Genomic DNA, 23049 nt, shown 5'->3' on the forward strand with positions numbered 1-23049 from the left:
TAACAAGTGAGACTATATCAAACTAAAAGTTTCTACACAGACACACCTTACATGTGTCAGGATGGTTAAAATCAACAACACAAGAAACAACAGGTGTTAATGAAGATGTGGAGAAAAGGGAACCCTCTTGCACTGCTGGTGGGAGTACAAACTGGTGCAGGCACTGTAGAGAACAGTTTGGAGGTTTCTCAAAAAGTAAAAACAGAACTACCCTACGATCCAGCAACTGAACTACTAGGTATTTACCCAAAGAATACAAAAAAACTAATTCAAAGGGATACACATACTACGGTGTTTATAGCAGAATTATCAACATAGCCAAATTATGCCTAAGCCAAATAGCAGGCTAAGTGTCCACTGGTTGATGAATGGTTAAAGAAGATATGGTATATACATACAATGAAATATGATTCAGCTATAGAAAAAGAATGAAATGTTGCCATTTGCAATAACAAGGATGGAGCTAGAGATTATTATGCTAAGTGAAATAAGTCAGTCAGAGAAAGAAAATACCATATGGCTTCACTCACATGTGGAAGTTAAGAAACAAAACAAATGAGCAAAGGGGGAAAAAAAGAGAAAGACAAACTAAGAAGTCGACTCTTAACTATAGAGAACTGATGGTTACTAGAAGGGAAGCAGGTGGGGAATGGGTTAAATAGGGGATGGGAATTACGGGGTGTGCTTACTGTAATGAGCACCAGGGATTGTATGGAAGTGCTGAGTCACTAATTGTACACCTGAAACTAATATTATGCAGTATGTATGTGACTGGAATTTAAGCAAAAACTTAAAAACAAGTCTTCAGTTTCTGCACAGCAAAGGAAATCATCAACAAAATAATCTGAAAAAATAATTGTAAATCACATATCTGGATAAGGGGTGAATATCCAAAATATATAAAGAAACAATACAACTCAATAGGGGGAAAAAGTTCAATTAATTAATTTTTTTTTCTTTATGATAGTCAGACATAGAGAGAGAGAGGCAGAGACACAGGCAGAGGGAGAAGCAGGCTCCATGCACCTGGAGCCTGACCTGGGATTCGATCCCGGGTCTCCAGGATCGCGCCCTGAGCCAAAGGCAGGTGCCCAACCGCTGCGCCACTCAGGGATCCCGAAAAAGTTCAATTAAAAAGGGAGCAGAAGATGAGGCACCTGGGTGGCTCAGTCAGTTAAGCATCTGACTCTTGGTTTCAGCTCAGGTCATGATCTCATGGGTCCTGAGATCTAGCCCAGCGTCAGGTTCTGCACTCAGTGGGAGTCTGCTTGGGATTCTCTCCCTCTCCCTTTGCCCCTCCTCCTTGCACATGCGCGCACTCTCTCACACTCGCGCGCTCTCTCTCAAATAAACAAATAAATCTTTAAAAAAGGTAGGGTGGGCAGAAGATCTGAATAGACATTTTCCCAAAGAAGACATGTAGATGTCCAAAAGGTATGTGAAAGATGCTCAATATCACTCATCATCAGGCAAACACAAACCAAAACCACTATGAGATATCACCTCATCCCTATCAGAATGGCTATTATCAAAAAGACAAGAAATAACAAGTTTTGTTGAGGTTTGGAGAAAAGGGAACTCCTGTGCACTGTTAGCAGGAATTATTAAATGGGTGTAACCTCTATGGAAGGTTCCCCCCAAAATTAAAAGTAGAACCACCGTATGATCCAGCAATTCCAGTTCTGGGAACTATCCAAAGAAAACATAAACAGTATATCAAAAAGACATATACTCCCCCATGTTTATTGCAGCCTTATTTACAATACCCAAGATACGGAAACAACCTAAGGATCTACCAAGAGATGAATGGATGAATGGATAAAGAAATTGTGATATATATACAATGGAATAATATTCAGCCATAAAAGAGAATGAAATCTGGCCATCTGTGACAACACTGATGGACCTCAAGGGCATTATGCCAAGTGAAATAACTAAGACAAAGACAAACAGATGATCTTTCTTAAATGTAGAATCTAAAACACACATATAAAGCCTAGAGATATAGAGAATAGATTGGTGGTTGCAAGAGGTGGGGTACAGGGGGTGCAAGAAGGGGTGAACTATTCTGTTTGGTTTTGTTCTGTTTACACAAATGGAACAAAAATTTTAAAAAATCTCACCTTTCTGTTAGAATTAAGCAAGAGAACCTTTAAACGTGTCTTGAAATAATTCCAGGCATATAGCAGGAACTTAATAAAATAAATTGGACTTTGACTTCTGAGGCAATAATTGGATCTACCCACTCTAAAGAGAAGCCTTTACTCAGAAGCCAGCATTTTGTAATTTTGGCTGTGAAAATAACATCCTAACTGGTCTCATAGGCTCTCCCCTCTCCTCTGTCAATGGCATTCTTCTGCTGTCAGTGATCTTCTTACACCAGAGCATGTCACTGCCACATTTTGATTCACAGCTTTCCATGACCTGGCACCAGCCTACAGCAAGTTGCCTCTTATCTCACTATATCTTCCTGTACACCATATATTTCAAAATGACCGGGCATTCCCTAATGCTCTATGAACCACCCCCCACCACCACCATCACCATGATTTCCACATTACTACTCAAGCTATCTCATCAATTTGGAATGCTTTGTGAAAGTCTATCCAAACAACTACCATCATTACTCAAATCTCTTACACAGCCACTCCTGGGCTTTACATGAGATTTTGAATTCCTCCCCTCTGGTGATCTGTGGCTTAGTTTAGCTTCAGTTCCACAATCCCCTCCTCTCTCCCAGGTCGGGCCTCAACTACTCTTCTTTGTACACAAGCTTCCACCTCTTCCCACCTTAACTGGGATAGGTCGGAGTACAACATTCCTCTCTTTGTTCTAATTCTGCATCAATCTTCTCATGACTTCTTTGGTTTCCCAGGCACCCTAATACCAGGAAACAGTGTGCCCTGGAGAACGGATGAAAGTATTCTAGTGAGTAGGAAGTACTAAGTTCCACTATAAATGAATAACTTTGCACTGTGATATGTGTCTCAATCTTGTGATTAGTTAATCTTCCACCAAGAAAGTGATGATCTTGAGGAAATTAATAAAGTCGAATTTGCGGATCAGGGCAGCCCGGATGGCTCAGTGGTTTAGCATCACCTTCAGCCCAGGATGTGATCCTGGAGACCCGGGATCGAGTCCCATGTCAAGCTCCCTGCATGAAGCCTACTTCTCCCTCTGCCTGTGTCTCTGCCTCTCTCTGTGTGTGTCTCTCATGAATAAATAAATATTTTTTTTAAAAATTTGCAGATCAGCAAGACCAAGGCTCAGAGCCTGGACTTGAGTCAGTTTAGCAAGGCAGTTCGTTTGAAGCCTGGGTTGTGGCCAACGCAGTCCATTACCAGCATCTCACCACACTCTCATTTAATTCCAGCAGAGAATAGGATTCATTTTTTTCATAAAAGTGCAGAGGAATATTTAGGATTTCCAAGGATTGACTCAATCAACTAGTAGGCTAAAATAAGAATTGCTTCGACAAGTATGATATAATGGATTTAATCTTTAAAATTCTTCCTCTCAAATGTTTTTCAACTAGAAGATAAAAAGAAAACTTGTCCAATGCTGATTTGTTCTCAATACTGACTTATAAACAACCTAAAATATAAAGAAAAAAAATGAACCAACAGTGTTTATATTTACAAATAAAGTACCCGAAGAAGAGAAATATGCTATCATGCTATCATTATTCCATCCACAATCTGATAGAAGGAACTGTGAAGACATTATGAAAGCAATGTTCCTTTTTGCTTAAAAAAGAGATATGAACTGTGATCATTTGCTGTAACATCAATTTTAAATGCAATGATTTTTGTTTTAGTGTATTAGACATTTTCAAGCTCAGCCTTTCAAAAAAATATTTAAATAGGAAAAAGTTAACACAATGGCTGCAAGTGACCAAATGTTTTATAATGTTACCACGGTAGATTCAAACCCAATAAAAACAAGTTTCAAGTTAGGATTCAGGGGAGAAGAGTGGGAAATGTAAATAGGAGCCTGTGGATATTAAGAATTTTAAATTATGAAAGAACTTTACCAAAATGGTTATTTAACTTATAAATTTTGTAATAGATAAAGAAAAAATGTTTTGACAATTATTTGATATGTCTTTCCTTTTAGGAAAAGACCAACTTCTCTTTACAAGCCAGGTATTATCTTACAATTAAGTGATTTTGGTAATGACGATTTGATATTTCACTTTTAAATTAATTCCAAATGTTGTCTCACTATTTCATAAGCTACACAGCTGATGACTACTGCAGGAAGCAACTTTATGATGTTTGGGGTGAGACCTCTGAAAAATCCCCTTTTTCCTTCATTATAATATATCTCTTGAACAAGATGAATCATAGAAGTTGTTGTTCCTTTTTCTTCCAGTGCTATAAATTGAAAAAAATCAGTGTAATTCAATATTGAATCTTTATACATTAAGATAGCCCAATGATTAATAAGAATTTACAGAGGCTAAAACGACTTCAGAATATACCTCTCTCTCTACTTATAGAATAGTCTTGTCCAATATAGTAGCCACTAGACATGTGTGTCTACTTAAATTTAAATTAATTAAAATTAAGTAAAATGAAAAATTCAGTTGCTTAGTCACATTAACAATATTTCAAGTGTCTGATAACCATGTGTCACTAGTGGATACCATACTGGATAACACAGATAAAAAATATTTCTATCATTGCAAAAAGTTCTATTGGACTTGAAAGTTTCATGAGGGACCTCAAAGGAGCACTTGGAATTGAGTATGAACTTTGATAGGGCAATGGAAAGGTGATGGGGTGGGTAGAGAGATTCCCCACCTGGAATGCAATAAAATCCAAAAATCTTACTAAAAAGAAAACAAATGTAAAAAAGAATCACGTACTGCATGACTCCTTAGATAATTTTCTGAGGAAGATAATAATAGAATTATGTAAGATTTTTTTCTTCTTGAAAAGTAATAAAAGTATTTTCTTAAAGTTTAAATCCCTAACATTTCACTCAAGAGGAACACAACAGGTAACTCTCCCTTCTGGTTAATATCTCCTTGCTAGAGGGATTAAAATACAAATTCAATTCCACAAATATATTAAGTTCTTGATGCAGAATATAACAATGCAGAACTAGGGGGAAATTTTATGTTCATATTGAGTAACTGTTGACTTAATTTGAAGAAAGGAAATCTTTTCTATTGTTCATCGTGGTACTTCCTAATTATAAACTCCTTAAAGAGATCATTAGTACCTGGAGGAAATGTGGAAAGTCCCAAACAGAACATTGAGGAGAAATAAAATTTAAATTAACAAAAGGCTCTATAATAAAACAATAAATTCAAGATGTGTGCCTTAAAAATCAGAGTCTGCTTTTGATTTAACAATTCTACAGTTTTTGTTTTTTTGAATCATTAATTTCTACTCATTTAAAACAACCTAGTTTTTTAATACTATTTTTAACTTAATTTGTATTAATGCTTCATTAAAAATACTCTTAATCACTTTTTAACTTATTACTTCATTAAAAAAAAACTCACCTTGAGCCTGCATGCGAGTTCTGATAAGGTTCAGAGGAAAGGTGGCTATCTGAGCAAAAGTGTGAGACAATGTACTACATCCCAGCAAAATCATTATCCCAGGGTCTACAGACTCTGTTGCATGATGTTCTAGCCAATAATTCTTCAAAAGCTAACAAAGAAGATAGTAGTAAATATCCTTTAGCCACCATGCAAGTCTAAGTAGAATAAAGTTCACTGCTCATTCAATTTCAATAAGCATATTGAGTAGCTTCTTGATTCGAGAATTACACTGAGCATTTTCATAGATGTTATCTCACTTAATCCCTACAGAAACTTAATAAGTCAATATTGTCATCTCCATGTTATACATTTTATAAATAAGAAACTAATTCAGAGAAACTGAGTTATTAAGTCACGCGCTGATAAATAAGAGTGAAGCTTAATCATTTGATCTTAATAACTATTCTCTCCAAAATCTTTACAAAAGATTGTTTCTACTCCGTGTACAGAGGGGGTTATCTCCCTACTGTCACACTGGGCAGGGCACACAGACGTTTTCAAATAAATGTATTCACACAGCCTCAGTTTGAATACTCCTATGTTTCGCATCTGTATGTCTGTGTTTTGTTTATTTTGATTTTGTTTGTTCTATTTTGCCTCGTTGTTTTGGTTTGTAATGACATTGAAAGACACAAGCAAAATTCCGGAGATTCTCAGAGGGATTAACAGAATAATGTAGAGAAGACTGCATAATCCACTCTAGGTTAACAAAACCACATTTTCTAAACTTTTAGGAACGATTCATCTTTTCAAATTTTCTTTTCCTTGAATAAAAGTGGCAAGAAAAAATTATCTTAAAATAGTAGGTTTAAAAGATCACCAAGTGCCTTTAGAACTGTTCATTTATCAAAGGATACAGCTTTACCATTATATACTGAGGCAACTGCCATGAAGTGTGTAATTTGATGCTTTTGAAAAAAATATGTTTCAAAATGTCTTAACTCAGTGCATTCATCAGTCATGCAATAATGAAAAGAGAAATGTGTAACATCACTCTGGTAAGAAGGCAAAAGATACTGAACTGCAGAAATAAAAGAATGGAGGGAGCCCAACATTAACAGGAGCAATGAATTTATTTTAATAAGAACACAGAAGGAAGAAAACAAAGGAGAAAAAGAAATATATGCTCTAATATTCAATACTTTAAACATCTATAAAAGATATACGCATTTTTTTAAGTGCTAAACAAAATTGGCTATCTTTCATGTGATTGTGGTACCACCTGCCAAAAATACCACTGGGCCTGTGGCTGGAGAGCTGTCCTTCTTGCACTGAGAATGAATTTAAGTGATACTAGTCACATACTCTGACCTGGTTCTCATGACCAAATGGTATATATTATTACAACAGCCTGCCTAAAACATACGTGTATGGTCATAAAAATGAAATGGTTGGCTAGAAAAGGAATAACTCAGAATTCTGCCTCATCAGCAAGCACTACACTCAGGAGATTTGCCTTATTGCCTTATCTACATGCTGCCTCTCCCTCCATCCGCCCCAAGGACTCCCCCTGTCAATTCTCATTTTCACACCTGGACAATCATCTCAGCTTTCTCAATCTTAACTGTACATCATATTTTTCTAGAGAGTTAAAAACCTAGATTCCAGGCCTCCTCCCAGAATAATTAAATCAGAATTTCTTGGATGTAGCCCAAGAATCTTCTTCTTTTTTTTTTAAGACTTATTTATTATTTGAGAGACAGAGAGAGAGAGAGAGAGAGAGAGAGAGAGCACGCACGTGCGCAAATATGCATGCAGGGGGCGGGGGCAGAGGGAGAGGTAGCCCAAGAATCTTCTTTTTTAAACATCTACATGTAAATGATTCTGATATGCATTCAGAATTAAGAACCACCATTGTATCAGCATTTAGGTCTATAAATATCAGTAAAACCTAATTCACACACACACACAAAACCCAGCAAACAAGGAGTTATTATTAGAATACTAGACAACTATTATACAAAATGAAAAACCAAATAAAACAATTCAACTCAACCAAACTTCTTGGTCAGAAGCTATTTCATGTAAAGCTATTTACAACTAGATTTTTAGAATGAAGACTATTATTATACCAAATTTTCAAATTTAACACTTAATGTCACATTATGAGAATAAACTCACCTCATAAACAGCAAAATCTATACCTGCGTAAGGTAGAATGCCTAGCAAGTTGGGACTATAACCTTTGAAAAAGGTTCTAACACCTTCTTGTTTGAGAAGCTTCTTGCCACAATCAATGATCCCTGAATACTGTCCAGTTTTACCTAGAGCCAGTCTGGTCTTTAGAACCTAAATGTGAAGAATATTATAAAAAATATTGATCAGATTCACTCAACTCCTCTAGCAATGCAGTAACTGTATTACATTACAATATTTATTACAGAAATCAGAAAAGAAAGTAATCTTATATATAATTTTAGCTTCTCCCTAATTGGCTTTTAACTATTAACAGCTGATATAATACCGAGTTTTTAAAAAATTATTTAAACAGGAAAATGTAATTAATCACTATGGTTTTGGTTGATAACATCTACTCAACCTTCTTTAATGTACTATCAGGTAACATACTCTAAAACAAATTCATTTGAGGTAACATTATTGCTTCAAAATAAAGCAACCGCAGCCAAATTCCAAGTTAAAAAAATATATGGTGGGATCCCTGGGTGGCGCAGCGGTTTGGCGCCTGCCTTTGGCTCAGGGCGCGATCCTGGAGACCCGGGATCGAATCCCATATCGGGCTTCCGGTGCATGGAGCCTGCTTCTCCCTCTGCCTATGTCTCTGCCTCTCTCTCTCTCTCTGTGACTATCATAAATAAATAAATTTTAAAAAAATTAAAAAATATGGTTATGTTAAAGTGAAGAAGCAATATGAAAAAAAATGCATTCTGTACATACTTAAAATACATATTCTGGAAATTATTCTAACAGTGAGGCAGATAAAGTATATTCATTTAATATGATTAAATGTGCTTATAAAGCAGTAGCCTAACAGGATCAACATTCCCGTGCAATTCTCCTGATAGAAACTTACTCCTCGTCCTCTTAATTTCCATTAATTTAATTTAAGGGAGGACTATAAATACTGGGAGAAAAGGCTCTCCAAAACAGCCAAGACCAAAAAAAAAAAAAAAAGCATAAACTTTTTCTTGATTGGGCAAACTGTGTTTCTTGATGGAGCTGCCTCTGAGTCATCAATTGCAAGGCTTTGTTTCAAGAACTTCTCTGTAGCACCCCACACTTTCAATAACCCATTCTTAAAACTGTCTGCCCTCCCTAGGGCAGTGTACTCACTCCCTTCTTACCTAAGTAAATCTTCTCTGTCTACTTCACTGACAGGTTTTTTCCCACTTACTCCTTAAATTAAGGTCTTCTCAAAAATGTTCTTTTCAGGATTAAAAAAAAAAAAAAAACAAAAACACTGCTTTTTTTCTATATAATCTCATGGCTTAAACTAGCACTTCTTTGCAGATGACACATCAAGACTTGAAATCTCTTAAGTCCTCAGTATCACATTTGCAACTGCTGAAAATCAAAACCTGGTTGTCTACCAACAACTCAAAAATATGTGCAAACCTGAACTCATCATCTCTCACTGTCTGGACTACTTCCGCCACTCTCAAACTCTGTTACATCACTCAGATGTAGCTCTCCTAAATACTTAGGTACAGAACCCAGACGAAGCATCACCTTCTTCCTTTCTCTCTGTCCTACCTTCCACTTCTCTGGCTGTCAGTTCTCAAGACAGCTCTAACATGAGTCAGTTCCCTTTAGTTTAAGGCTTTACTATCACTATATATCACTATATTTTATCACTATTTTATTTTATATTATATCACTATATTTTAAGGCTTTACTATCACTTTCCTGAATGGTGGCAATCTCTTGCATGTAGTCATCCCATATCTCTAGTCTCTCTTACTCTAAAAAACTTTACCAGGATTATATTTCAGGCTCCAAAGTCTTTAATGGCTTCTTGTTTTTTAAGAAATAAAAATTATATTTCTTACACTGAATTCAAGAGCCTTTCTGGTTTGGCCTCAATCCATATTTGGATATGGATATTCAATATTCAATCCAATATTCAATATTCAATCCAAGCCTAAATATCTGCTCTTTTGCCTCCATTCGTTTGCTTAAGTCATTATTTCCACCTAAAATGCCTTTCCTCATTATCTCTGAATGTCAAAAATCTAAGCCAAACTTACATATTCTATTCATGTCTTTCATGAAACCCCTAACTGGAAATAATTTCTCCCCTCTGAATTTCCATAACACTTCATATTGATCTCCCTTCCAGGATTTTTACTTTCTATTTGGGATCATCATTATTGATGTACATATTTTAGCTCCCCATCTAGGCTATAATTTGCATGATCAAAATGCCTGTCTGATTTGTCTCTGCATCTAGAAAAATACCTTAAACTTAGTAGCTGTGCAATACAGATTTGATTAATGATTAAGTGATTCTATCAATCAAGCAAGCAAGCAATGATTTTTTTATCTTCTTGATACATCTACAATACCACCTTGATCCTAAATAAACAAGCAAACAAAAGAAAACATTTACTAGGGCCAACTAACACTTGGTATGAGATTTGAATCCTGTAGCTATTAAGCTGCTTATTGTACAAAATCCAGATCTACTTTCATTTATTTTAAGAATTATAATTTGTGAGGCACCTGGGTGGCTTAGTCAATTAATTGGGTATCCAAGTCTTGATTTTTGGCTCAGGTCATGATCGCAGGGTTGTGAGATCAAGCCCCAAGTGGAGTAGAGATCAGCGGGGAATCTGCTTCTCTCCTTCTCCCTCCTTCTCCCTCTCCCCTTTCACTTGCTGCCCCCAGACCCCCACTCACACTCTTTCTCTCTCTCTCTCTAATAAATTGATAAATAAATCTTTTTAAAAATGTTATAATTTGTGTTGAAAGCATTACTTTACTTAAAGTTTTATAATAATACATACCTCCATGGGGTAAATACAGGTCTGGGCAGTTGCACCAGCCAATGAGCCAGATATAAACCTCTCAATAATTCCTATTTTAGCACCATCAAAACTAAGCCACTTCTTATACTGTATAAATAAAAGTATTGAAATGTATAAAATTACTGAAATGTAATATATATCTATATATATAGTTCCTAAGTTTAAAACATTAATTAGTATTATAAAATTATTTGAAAAAGTATTCTAGACATCTGATATTAGCATCTAGAGGAATACTTGATTTTAATTTTTATGCAATTAGTTGTCTAAGATAATAAATAAGACTTCTCTATAGGCCTCCAATTTTTTTTCCCCACAAAATGAGCTAGCAAGAGTGAGTCATTTAAGCATATTCATGAATGTACTATTTCATAAAAAGCATGTAAATGACAAAAAGGGGGAAAGGATTATGTATGTTATCTCTAAATAGACTAAAGCCCTATGCCTTACATATGCAAGGTACTTAATATTGTTTGATTACTGGATAATCAAGAATAGTAACAATGTGAGAGGCTCTTTCCGTTACAAGAAATAATGGGTTACTCCAGTTAACTTACATAGCAGGGAGGTTACTGCAATGACACATATAGAAATAAGGAAAACAAATAGCATAAAGGTCCAGGCTTCACAGGAACTACAGTAAGTCAAGCTTCTTGGAGATTGAAACTAGAAACTCATTAAGGATCCAAAATAGCATTAGCAAACTGATTATCTTGTCACCTCCTAGGCAAGATGTTTTCCTGTTTGGTGTTTCTAGAGGCCTATCATCAATATGATTCAGCTATTCTCTATGAACTAACTCTAGTTCTCAAATCAGTAACTCCCCATCAGAAAGTGTGATTGGGGATCCCTGGGTGGCTCAGTGGTTCAGCGGCTGCCTTTGACCCAGGGCATGATCCTGGAGACCCAGGATCGAGTCCCGCGTTGGGCTCCCGGCATGGAGTCTGCTTCTCCCTCTGCCTATGTCTCTGCCTCTCTCTCTCTCTATCATGAATAAATAAAAAATCTTAAAAAAAAATAAAGAAAGTGTGATTGATTCAGTTGGTAATAGAGACTGCTGTATGTCCCTTGTACCCACTATCTTCCTCCTTTTAGTAATAGAGCTGACTCAGCTGCAAACTACACTTCCCTCTTTCTTGCAGCTAGGTTGTGTGGCTGAGTGACTAATTTTGGCCAGTGAGTAAAAAGAGAAATTGAGTATGCAAATTCTGACATCTCATTAAAGATGCTTATCCCAGACTATGTTTTCCTCCACCTGAGGAATGGCAAAAATGGAAGCAACCTCTGAAGCCATGTATTGAAGATGGCAGAGCGGTGTACTGCTAGCCCTGGACCCCTGGCCTCTATCTCATTAAGCTACTGTATTTTGGAATATGTTCATTATAACAGCTTAGGATGAACCCCAACAAGAGCAGAAATTGGTTACTAGATGTGGGGTAATACCATAAATAAAACCTAAAATATATGACACTGGCTTTATTGTTAGGACACAGATATTACAGTCTAAAAAGATGATGATCTTTCTAATGCTTTGTGAAAATGCATGATAAAACTGCCTATGATAATTTGGAAGGTATATCATGTGCTTTTCGAGCCTAAAGTTCTAGGAAAACTAACTGTAAAATCTCAGAATGGTGGTCGGTGTTGCCCACTCCTTGCTGCTTTTATCAAGATCTTTTAAGACATGAGCTAATGCAGCTCTCTGTTTTTCTGCCTCAGAGTCTTCTCCAAAGCCAATTTTCAAGCAGAAATGGAGCTCTGCTAAGGGAGTTCTCTTAGCCTGACTTGATAGTTAACAATGGTGGGTTTCTAGTCGGAAAAGCCACCTACAATGTACCCCAACACAAGGAAAGGAGATTGTTTTAAAGAGCTTGCCTATCTGACAAAATCAGATTAGGGGTGTTGTCATCTGATTTCAGCCTATTGTTTCCATTGACATCAACATAGCCTGCTATAAAAATGAGAGAGAATGGAAATGACTAAGCACAGGAGCTGGAAAATAAAATATCAGAGGAGAGATTTTTGGATGTTGCTACTCCATGTGATACTGACTAGAAACAGAGAAGAAGTGTAAGAAGTTTTTGAAAGAACTGTATGCTAGAAAACCCATAAGCAAAGCCTATAAAACCCTATGTTCTATTGCTCTCTGAAGCAACTCTCAGGCCCCCAAACCTAAGCAGGCTTTAGCTGGCCATGGTAGACACTTCCAGAGCCCCACCTCACATCTGGACAGTTCTGCGCAGACTCACAGATTCACTTCACTGACAGAAACACATCAAAAGCAAAAGCCTCTCATCTCTCTTCTTTTTTGCCTCAGGGCCTTCTCTGAAGCTATGGGAGCCTATCCAGCCCAGAAGTCTGGGGAATTTAAAGTCCTAAGAGCAATCCTCATATAATATAGGACATAACCTGGTAGATAAATAGCTCAGCTCTCTTCCGTCAGACAGATAATTCTGGGAGCTATTCCGTACACTTCCTAGAAGTTCCCTCAGAATCAAGCCCCTACCACCTATAGCTGAAACCTTACTTATACCCTTATATTGGCTCTTCTTCCTTCTGTGTCTCACTGTTCCTTCTTCCTCACAAATAAACTAGCTGCACCTAGACTCTTTGGGGGGGGGGGGAATTCAAATTAAAACAGTTGGTATTACTTCAAAAGTAGGCCTATATACCAAATAAAAGTCAGAGATTGTCAGAGTGTGTCAAAAAACAAGACCCAACTATATATTGTCTACAAGAAACTCACTTTAGATATTAAGACACATATAGATTAAATGTAAATGAATGAAGAAAATTATACCATGTCAACACCAATCAAAAGAAAGTGGGAGTAGCTATATTAACTTCAGACAGAGCAGACTTCAGACAAAGAAAAGTTACCAGGGATAAAGAAGGGCATTAACAATGATAAAGGGGTTTATTATCAAGAAGATGTAATAATCCTTAGCCCATATGTGCCTTTCATCAGAGCACCAAACTACATGAGGTCAAAACTGATAGAAGTACAAAGAGAAATAGATGAATCCACTATTAAAGCTGGAGATTTCAGCAACCTCTGTTAGAAATAGACAGATCCAGGAAAAAAAATTAGTAATGACATAGCTGAACTCAACATCACCATCAATCAACTGATATCCATAGACTATTTCATCTAACAGTAGCAGAGTTCACATTCTTCTCAAGCTTACATGGAACATTCACCAAGAAAGACCACATTCTGGGCCATAGCCCACACCTTAACAAATTTAAAAGAATGGATGCTCTAAGACTACAATGAAAATTAGAAATAAATAATGGAAAGATAATCTTTTAAAATATCAGAATATGTGGAGATTTAAAAACACACTTCTAAATAAAACACAGATCAAAGAAGAAGTCTCAAGAGAAATTTTAAAATATTTTTAACTAAATTAAAATGACACAATTTCTCAAAAGGAGTGAGAAGGAGTACATAGAGGGAAATATATAGCATTGAATACATATACTTAAAAATATGAAAGATCTAAAAATCAGTAATCTGTTTCCACCTCAGAAAACTAGAAAAAGAAGAGCAAATTAAATCCAAAGTAAGCAGAAGAAAAAATATGATAAGAATTAGAACAGAAATCAGTGACATTGAAAATAGAGATTTAATGGAGAAAAATCAACAAAATCAAAAGCTGGTTCTTTGGAAAGTGGTCCTACAAAGATGGCCTGCTGATGTTAGAACTGGATCACTCACCAGTCACTTAGCAAACAATGGGATCTTTGTTGGTAAGTGGGATGATGATAATCTATGGTATGCTGTAGCATTACGATAATTAAGGTTCATAGTCATAGTAGCTTGGGATGAAGTACTAGTAGACAGAAAAACATTACATTATGCAGCTGCCCTAATACTTGAACAGCATGGGCATAATTATAAGGATTGTGGAGTTGGCTGATTCTAATTCATTGTCTTAGAAACTCTGAAGGAAGACAATGTCAACTTGGCTAACTATCTCCTTAAACCATGTTATGAACCCTATAAGGCCTTCATTGCAGCATTCAAAGAGATCCTTATAGACTGCTAAAAATCAGTCCCAGGATATAAATGTAAAGGTAACAGAGTTACTAAGGAAACAATGTAGAGCTTCAAAAGGTCCCCTATGCTAGTAGCAAACATCATTTTGTCTTATTTCAAGAAATTGCCACAGCCACTCCAGTTTTCAGCAACCACCACCCTGCTCAGTTGGCAGCCCTCAACATCCAGGCAAGACCCTCCACCAGCAAAAAGATCACAACTCGCTGAAAGCTCAGATGATGCTTGGCACTTTTAATTAGAGTATATACATAGGATTTTTTAGACATAATGCTATCATACACTGAATAGACTACAGTACAGTGTAAACATACTTTTATATGAACTAGAAAACCAAAAATTTGACTCACTTTATTGAGCTCATCCAGAACCAAACTAGCAATATCTTCTCAGTATGCCTGTATTTACAGTGACATTTACTGCTGTGTACATTCCAGTTTTCTCTCTCGTTAAAGTCTAATTTTTTTAAATTAAATTTAAAGTCTGATCTTTGGGATGCCTGAGTGGTTCAGTTGGGTTAAGTGTCTGTCTTTGACTCAGGTCATGATCCCAGGGTCCTGAGATCAAGTCCTGCATCAGGCTCCCTGCTCAGTGGGAGCCTGCTTCTCCCTTTCCCCCTCCCCCTCCCCCTGCCTGTGTGCTCTCTCCCTCTCTCTCTGTCTCTCTCAATCTGAGAAATAAATAAATAAAAATTTAAAAATCATAAAATAAAATTTGATCTTTATCACATAATTCCATAGGTGATAACATTTTACCTGTTCATAGGCTCCAATCTTGAGTGCTGTCTCAGGTGCAATTTTAAAAATATTTACACCATTTCCCCGCCAAAGACAGCGAATTCCTCCTTCTTTTAACATCTGCTCAAAACCGCCAATCAATCTCATTCTCCTTGACTTTGTACTATGAACCTACAAATGAACAGGAAATTTATTTTAAAATTTATTTTGTTGGTAATATGTCATTGATGTTATTATTGCTAATAAAGTAATGATGATACATAAATGTATACATCTATGAACTTCAATGCCATTTTCATTGTCCTTTAGAGACATATAAAATTGATAGATTATTTTTGTTGTTGTTATTCCCAAATACACACTTTAATCTTATATATCAAAGAGAACAACTTAAAGAAAACAGGAATAACTTAATTATCAGAGAATTTTTGCATACACAAAATATGTTGTTGCTGCTAAAATTAAAGAGTACACTGAAATATGCACTGAGAAAGGAATGGAGGAAAATACATCAAATTTTCAATAGTGGATACTTTTAGGTAGCAACCTGTTATGGCTTCAACTTTGTCCCCTTGAAATTTCTATGTTGATGTCCTAACACCCATTACCTCAGAATGTAATCTTATTTGAAGTTAGGGTCTTTATAGAGATAATCAATTTATAGTAAGGTCTAAAAGTGTGCTCTAAAATCTGATATGATTACTGTCTTTATAAAAAAGGGAAATTTGGACAGAGACATGTACAGGGCGAAGGCAATATGAAGAGACATAGAGAAAAGATAGCCATCTATGAGCCAAGAGGAGAGGCCTGGAACAGATCCTTTCCTCACTGCCCTCAGAAGGAACCAACCATGCAGATACCTTGATCTCAGACTTAGAGCTTTCAAAACGGTGAGACAATAAACTTCTGTTGTGTAAGCCAGTCAGTATGTGATATTTTGTTAGGGCATTCTTGGCAAACCAATACACAAGGATTACGGGTCATTTTTAATGTCTTCCTTTATACTTTTTTGTAGTTTCCCATTTTTTTCTAATGTATTATTTTATAATAAAAATAATATTATTATTTATTTTTAAGAAAGTTAAAATTAGAACATTAGTAAAACACCCTCTTATCTCAAATATATGAGAATAATAATGAGAAAGCAAAGTAAAATGGGCATTCTCATGTCCTGTGTGAAGAAAAAGTCTGGAATAGAATTTAACAGTATACACACATGTACACACACACAGCCTTAAAAATGTTCATAGCATTACTTAACTTCTAGGAACTCTTTCTAAATAAGTAATCTTAAATACAAAAAAGATTTACAAGCAATGATATTCATCATTATGAACAATTCTGAATTATAATTTAAAAATTTTTAAAAACCAAGTACATGTCCAAGAATAGGAAAAAAACAATAAAAAAATTAATATGACACATCTACTTGAAATACAGCCATTAAAATCTATACCTGATGAATACACAAATATTTGAAATATTTGAAGAATATTTGAAATAACATGAAAACATGCTCATGCTATACTGTTAATCACAAAAACAAAAAATAATATATAAATTATTCATAAGGTGAGCACTGCTACTAAGTAAGGGGCATTCCTTCTATAGACACAGGAGATCTGGACAAAGAAAGCCCAAATCTGTTCAGGGTTGCATTTTGGATCAGACCTGAGTGTTCTCAACTTCATAATTGTAAAAAAGGACAAAAAGGGTATTTCTAGGCTGATACTACTGTGCCTCATCACCTGGTGCCCACAAAAGCTAGCAGGATCTGCAAACTTTTTAATCTCTGCAGAAGGTGATGCCCACCACTATGTTGTCAGAAAGCCTGTGAACAAAGAGGTGTGAAACCCAGGACCCAAGGGCCCAGCATTCAGCATCTCATTGCTCCATGTGTCCTGAGACACAAATGATGCCTCTGAAGAAACATGCTAAGAAAAATAAGGAAGAATCCACAGAACACGCTAAACTTTTGGCCAAGAGAAGGAAGGAAGCCAAAGGAGAATTTCAGGAAGCTTGTTGAGAAATGTAGGCTATCACCTCTGAGAGCTCCTACCTCTATATCTGAGTCTATCAGAAGTAAGATTTTCTAAGAATAACAAATAGAGATCAGACAACAATTAAAAAACCTATTCATAACCCATTACCAAACGTCACCAAGGTTACCAAAAAAAGCAAAGACAATAAAACACCCAGGTATATGAATTTAATTACAAATTTAAACTCATTAGATTGTGAATTATTAATTTTTATACCCTTGTGATGAAAGTATTCAGCAAATACTAAATTTTAATTATGACAGTTCACAGATTAAACTATGCACTATTTTAAAACTATTGACAATTCATTATTCAGTAAAATAAAGATAATTAGACAACATTACCTCTAGTGAAATATCAATCAATAGTACACTCTAAGTAACTTATTTTCCAATTCCTAAAAATATGCTTTATACTTAAATAGTACAATAGAACCATGCTATTATGTAGTTGCCAGGGTCTATAGATAATCGATAAATAAGACTAATTGTATCTTATAACTTCTTTGATATATTCAGTTAGAGTTCTGAAAAAACTTCTAGTAGAGTGTTCTATTATTACTTCAAATAAAAATTAATTTAAATAGCACACAAGCATCCTTAAGAAAATTAAGAAATATTTTAATATTGCAAATAAGAAAATTTACACTTTCAGAAAAATGTGAAATTTTAAAGAGAAATAGTATGAAATGTGCTAAAACCTTTCTTTTTGAAAACCATCCAGGGTTTTTCAAGTTACTTTAATGCTTAAGGAGTAAAGTGAGCAAACTACCTGCATTATGACTTTCAAGCGATCAAAAGGTGCTGTGCATGTCCTTGCAACTGCACCAGCTATTCCTCCTGCCACCAAACGCCTCCACCAATCTCCAGAACGCTTTTCTTCTTCAGTAAATTCATCTGGAATAGATATACTCTCCCCTATGTCAATTATCTGATGAAATGTAAACATGAATTACACAATAAAGAAAAGTATAAACTCTTGGTAAACTAATAGGATAATTTTTTTAAAGGATAACTTTTTTACAAAAACCAAAACCCAAAGACTGTTTTCATATCTCACCTCCTGTTAATGAATACTGACAATTTTCTCACCACTTGTACTAGACCAAATGATTTTTAATAATACATTCACATATAGATTTAAAATCTGTAAAATACATTCCTATTAAATTAGAGTTATTAATTTTAAATTATCAAGCTATTTAGATTCATCTTTTCCATGTAAAATGTAAACTCTCAGGCAGGGATCATGTCCTAGTCACACAGCACAATGCCTGCCACACAATATTTTAGGAATAAATGCTTAATTAGGTTTCTCTATTTTGTTTCAAAGTCTCTCAAATTCCACTATGTACTTACCTTCTGTCAGAATTCGAGAGTAGTAGTTTAAACGCTTTAACTTCTTTCTCTATTATTTACATTGACTCTTCTCTCAAATGACAATTTTGTTTTTAAAACTCTGGACTTGAACAGCGTTTGCATTTCACTTTGTTTTTAGTCATCATACATACTTTTGCTAAGATTAGCCATTTTTTACTAAATGTTGAGGCAATGTGACTCCCTGGTGAGAGTGTCACATGACGCAGGGATTAGTTTCGTTTTTTTTCACTTGTCAATCACTAGGTTTCAAGTGACAAGTCACTTCCCTGCTTCTTAGTTTTCCCACCTTCATTTATGCATTCATTGAGTGTCCCCTTCACAAGTACCATTCCACCTCAGGACTTCGTCCTTGATTTTCCCTTTACCTAGGACATTTCTCCTTGGCTCTTTCCATGGAGTCCTCTCTAATACTTAGTACAATACTAATTAATTCATTTCCATCTTTTGCTTGTTTCCTCCTTTAGAACATAAGCCTGAGAAGAGCAGCAATGTGGTCTTTTTCGTGCGTGGTTGTATACCTTGCACTTTGGTCAGTGGAGATAAGTGTGCTCAGTAAATATTTGCTGAATTAATTAACACATCAGGTGCTGGACTGTGTATTCATAATATGGTGCAGAAATTAGTTTCTTTCCTCTGGGATCTTACAGCATAATACAAAAGACAGGAAAGGAAACAAGCAGTTATAATACAGAGGAATAAGTATGGTAACAGGGGTAGCAAAAAGAGTGTCTTAACGCAGTACAGAGATATTTAATGGAGTGTAGAATTCTTTTATTTTTGTGGTGGGAGGAGATGAGTGGAACTGTGGAGGTACACTTTTTATGTAAAGTGACTTAGAAGTAGCAAAGTAATATGAATCCAGGTATTCTGACTTCAAAGGTTGCTTTCTTTTTTTTTTTTTAGATTTATTTATTTATTCATTCATGATAGACACACACAGAGAGAGAGAGAGAGAGAGAGAGAGAGAGGCAGAGACACAGGCAGAGGGAAAAGCAGGCCCCACGCTGGGAGCCCAATGCGGGACTCGATCCCGGGACCCCAGGATCGCGCCCCAGGCCAAAGGCAGGCGCCAAACCGCTGAGCCACCCAGAGATCCCCAAAGGTTGCTTTCTTGTCCATCACACTGTACTATCTCCCTATAGAAGTAGGGATTAACCAACGGAATGTTCTAGGCAAAGAAAATAATTTGTTCAAAGACAGCAGATATTCTAAGAACTGCAAGACTATCTATAGGGATGGAAAGAAGGTAAAGCAAGGCTAAAGACTTTAGAATAATGTTGACATTTCTGGCTTGGGCAACGAGGAAGGTGATGACATCATTCAGTGAAATGGTAAAAGAAGGTCTAGGGGACAAATGATGTGGTATATGTTTGAGGTGTCCCAATTAATATCCAATAAATGCTTGCACATGTAGAATGAAGGTGTGCTCCAAAGACATAAGATTTGGAGCAATCAATTGGTCTGTATCTGGTAGCTCAACGTGGAAGAGTAATTAGGATTGCCTAGAAAAAAATGTACAGAGTGAGAGGCAAGGAAGGTTGAAAATAGAACATAGAAGAAAACTAATATATGAGACAGACTGAGGAAGATGATCCTCAAGGGAGACAGAAAAGTAATGACAGAGAGGTGGGAAGAAAGCTAGGAGAATGCACTGCCAAGGAAGCCAACTGAAGAGAACATTTGAAAAGAGAAAGCAGGACGATCTAGAAAATACCCACTGAACTAACAGTAGGGAGATTGGCTTGGTAAAAGAATTTCTATAAAGTAGTGAAAGCAAAGCCAGTTAGTTGAGAAGTGAATGAGAAGTATAGCTGTGAAGAGAGAAAAAAGATAAGGCAGCTAGAGGGGACTTCAGTAGGATTACACTTTTTAAAAATGGTACTGACTTAAATATGTTAAATCTTGTGCTTAAGTGCAGGATATTTAAACACAAAAATAAAGGAGATAATGCAGAGGCTAAGGCCTCTGAATGAGTCAAAGATGAAATCAAAGGGGAAATGAAAAAAATACCTTGAGACAAATGAAAGCACAACATACCAAAACTTATGGCACACAGCAAAAGCAGTTCTTAGAGGGAAGTTCATAGCAATACAGGCCTACCACAAGAAACAAAAAAAATCTCAATCTAAATTTAAACCTTAAAGAACTAGTATTATGCTAAATGAAATAAGTCAGATAAAGACTGACCATATGATTTCACTCATATGTGGAATTTAAGAAAACAAAACAGATGAACATAGGGTAAGGGAAGGAAAAATAAAATTAGATGAAAACAGAGAGGGAAGCAAACTCTTAACACAGAAACAAACTGAGAGTCACTGCGGGGGTGAGGGGGTGGATGGAGGGATAGGATAGCTGGGTGATAACCAAAGTGAGCAAAAAGAAGGAAATAATAAAGATCAGAGCAGAAATAAATGGAATAGAGACCAAAAACAAACAAAAATAAAAGATCAACAAAACTAAGTACTGTTTTTTAAGAAAAGGTAAACAAAATTGGCAAAACTTAGCTAGACTAAAATGAGAGAAGACTCAAATAAATAAAAGCTAAAACAAAAGAAGAGGCATTACAACTGATACCACAGAAATACAATGGGTCATAAGACACTACTTTGAACAATTATATGCCAATAAGTTGTATAATCTAGAAGAATTAGGGAAATTCCTAGGCACATACAACCTACTAAGACTGAATCATGAAGAAACAAAATCTGAACAGACCAATAATGACAAAGCAAATTGAATCGCTAATCAAAAAATCTCCCAACAAAGAAAAGCCCAGAACCAGATGGTATCACTGGTGAATTCTACCAAAATTTAAAGAAGAATTAATGCCAATCATTCCCAAACCCTACCAAAAAAATAAAAAGAATGGAACCCTTCCAAACTCATTTTTGTAATACCAGTATTACTCTGATAATAAGGTCAGACAAGGACACTACAAGAAAACTACAAACCAATAGCCCTAATGAACAAAAATATTAGCAAATAGAATGCAATGGCATATTAAAAGGATCACGATAAATGGGATTTACCCCTGGAATGCAAAGATGGTTAAACATACACAAATCAAAAAATGTGATATATCACACTAACAGAATTAAGGATAAAAATCATATGATCATCTCAATAGACGCAGAAAAAGCATTTGACAAAATTCAACGTCCTTCCCTGATTAAAACTATAAAAAATTGGGTATGGAATGAATATAACTCAACATATTAAAGGCCATATATGACAAGCCCATAGCTAACATAATATTCAATGATTAGAGGTTGAAAGCCTTTCCTTGAAGATCAGGAACAAGATAATTGGTGACTATTCTTCTCACCAATCCTATTCAACAAAATTCTGAAAGTCCTAGCCACAGCAGTTGAGCAAGAAAGAGAAATAAAACGCATTTAGGGGCACCCGGGTGGCTCAGTCAATTAAGCTTCTAACTCTTGATTTCAGCTCAGATCATGATCTCAGGGTCATGACACTGAGCCCCGTGTCAGGTTACATACTGAGCATGGAGCCTGCTTAAGAATCTCTCTCCTTCTTCCTCTGCCCTTCCCTACACACTCTTTCTTGGAAAAAAAAAAAAAAAGGCAGCCAAATCAGAGGGAAAGTAAAATTGTCTCTGTTACAAATGATATGGTATTACATATAGAAAATCCTAAAGACTCCACCAAAAATCTGTTTGGACTAATCAATGAAATCAGTAAGGTTGCAAGATACAAAATCAATATATAAAAATCAGCTGCATTTCTATACACTAACAACAAAATATCTGAAAAAGAAATATAAAAACAATTTCATTTATAATAGCATCAAAAACAATAAAATACTTAGGAAAAAATTTAACCAAGGAGGTAAGAGACTTGCACACTGAAAACTAGGTAATATTGATAAAAGAAATTGAAAATGACACAAATCAATGGAAATATATACTATGCTCGTGAATTGAAAGAATTAATACTGTTAAATGTCCACATGCCCAAAGCCACCTATACATTCAATGCAATCCCTAACAAAATTCCAATGGCATTTTTCACAGAAATAGAAAAAAAATCCTAGAATGCACATGGAAACACAAACTCCAAATAGCCAAACCAAACCTGAGAGAGAACAAAGCTGGAGGCAATATACTCCTTGATTTCAAGCTATACTACAAAGCTATATATAGTAAAGAAAATAGTATGATACCAGAACAAATATAGATACATAAACCAATGGAACAGAATTGAGAGCCCAGAAATAAACCCTTACATATACAGTAAACTCATATTTGACAAAGGAGCCAAGAATAT

At 35.7% G+C, this 23049-nt stretch overlaps 1 protein-coding gene across 1 annotated transcript in view; it reads right to left on the bottom strand.

The window, feature by feature from the left end:
* Positions 1-4037: 4037 nt before the first annotated feature.
* Positions 4038-23049, bottom strand: part of LOC129519956 (calcium-binding mitochondrial carrier protein SCaMC-1-like) — a 49536-nt gene continuing 30524 nt past the window's right edge. The window contains exons 5-10 of the mRNA XM_055340803.1: positions 18153-18311; positions 15358-15510; positions 10522-10629; positions 7679-7846; positions 5516-5666; positions 4038-4376 (exon numbers count right to left, since the gene is read on the bottom strand). Coding sequence (XP_055196778.1) covers positions 4198-4376; positions 5516-5666; positions 7679-7846; positions 10522-10629; positions 15358-15510; positions 18153-18311 — 918 coding nt within the window. The 3' untranslated portion in view covers positions 4038-4197. The remainder of the gene's footprint in view (positions 4377-5515; positions 5667-7678; positions 7847-10521; positions 10630-15357; positions 15511-18152; positions 18312-23049) is intronic.

The sequence above is a fragment of the Nyctereutes procyonoides genome, unplaced genomic scaffold (assembly GCF_905146905.1).
Source record: "Nyctereutes procyonoides isolate TBG_1078 unplaced genomic scaffold, NYPRO_anot_genome, whole genome shotgun sequence".
Lineage (NCBI taxonomy): Eukaryota > Metazoa > Chordata > Mammalia > Carnivora > Canidae > Nyctereutes > Nyctereutes procyonoides.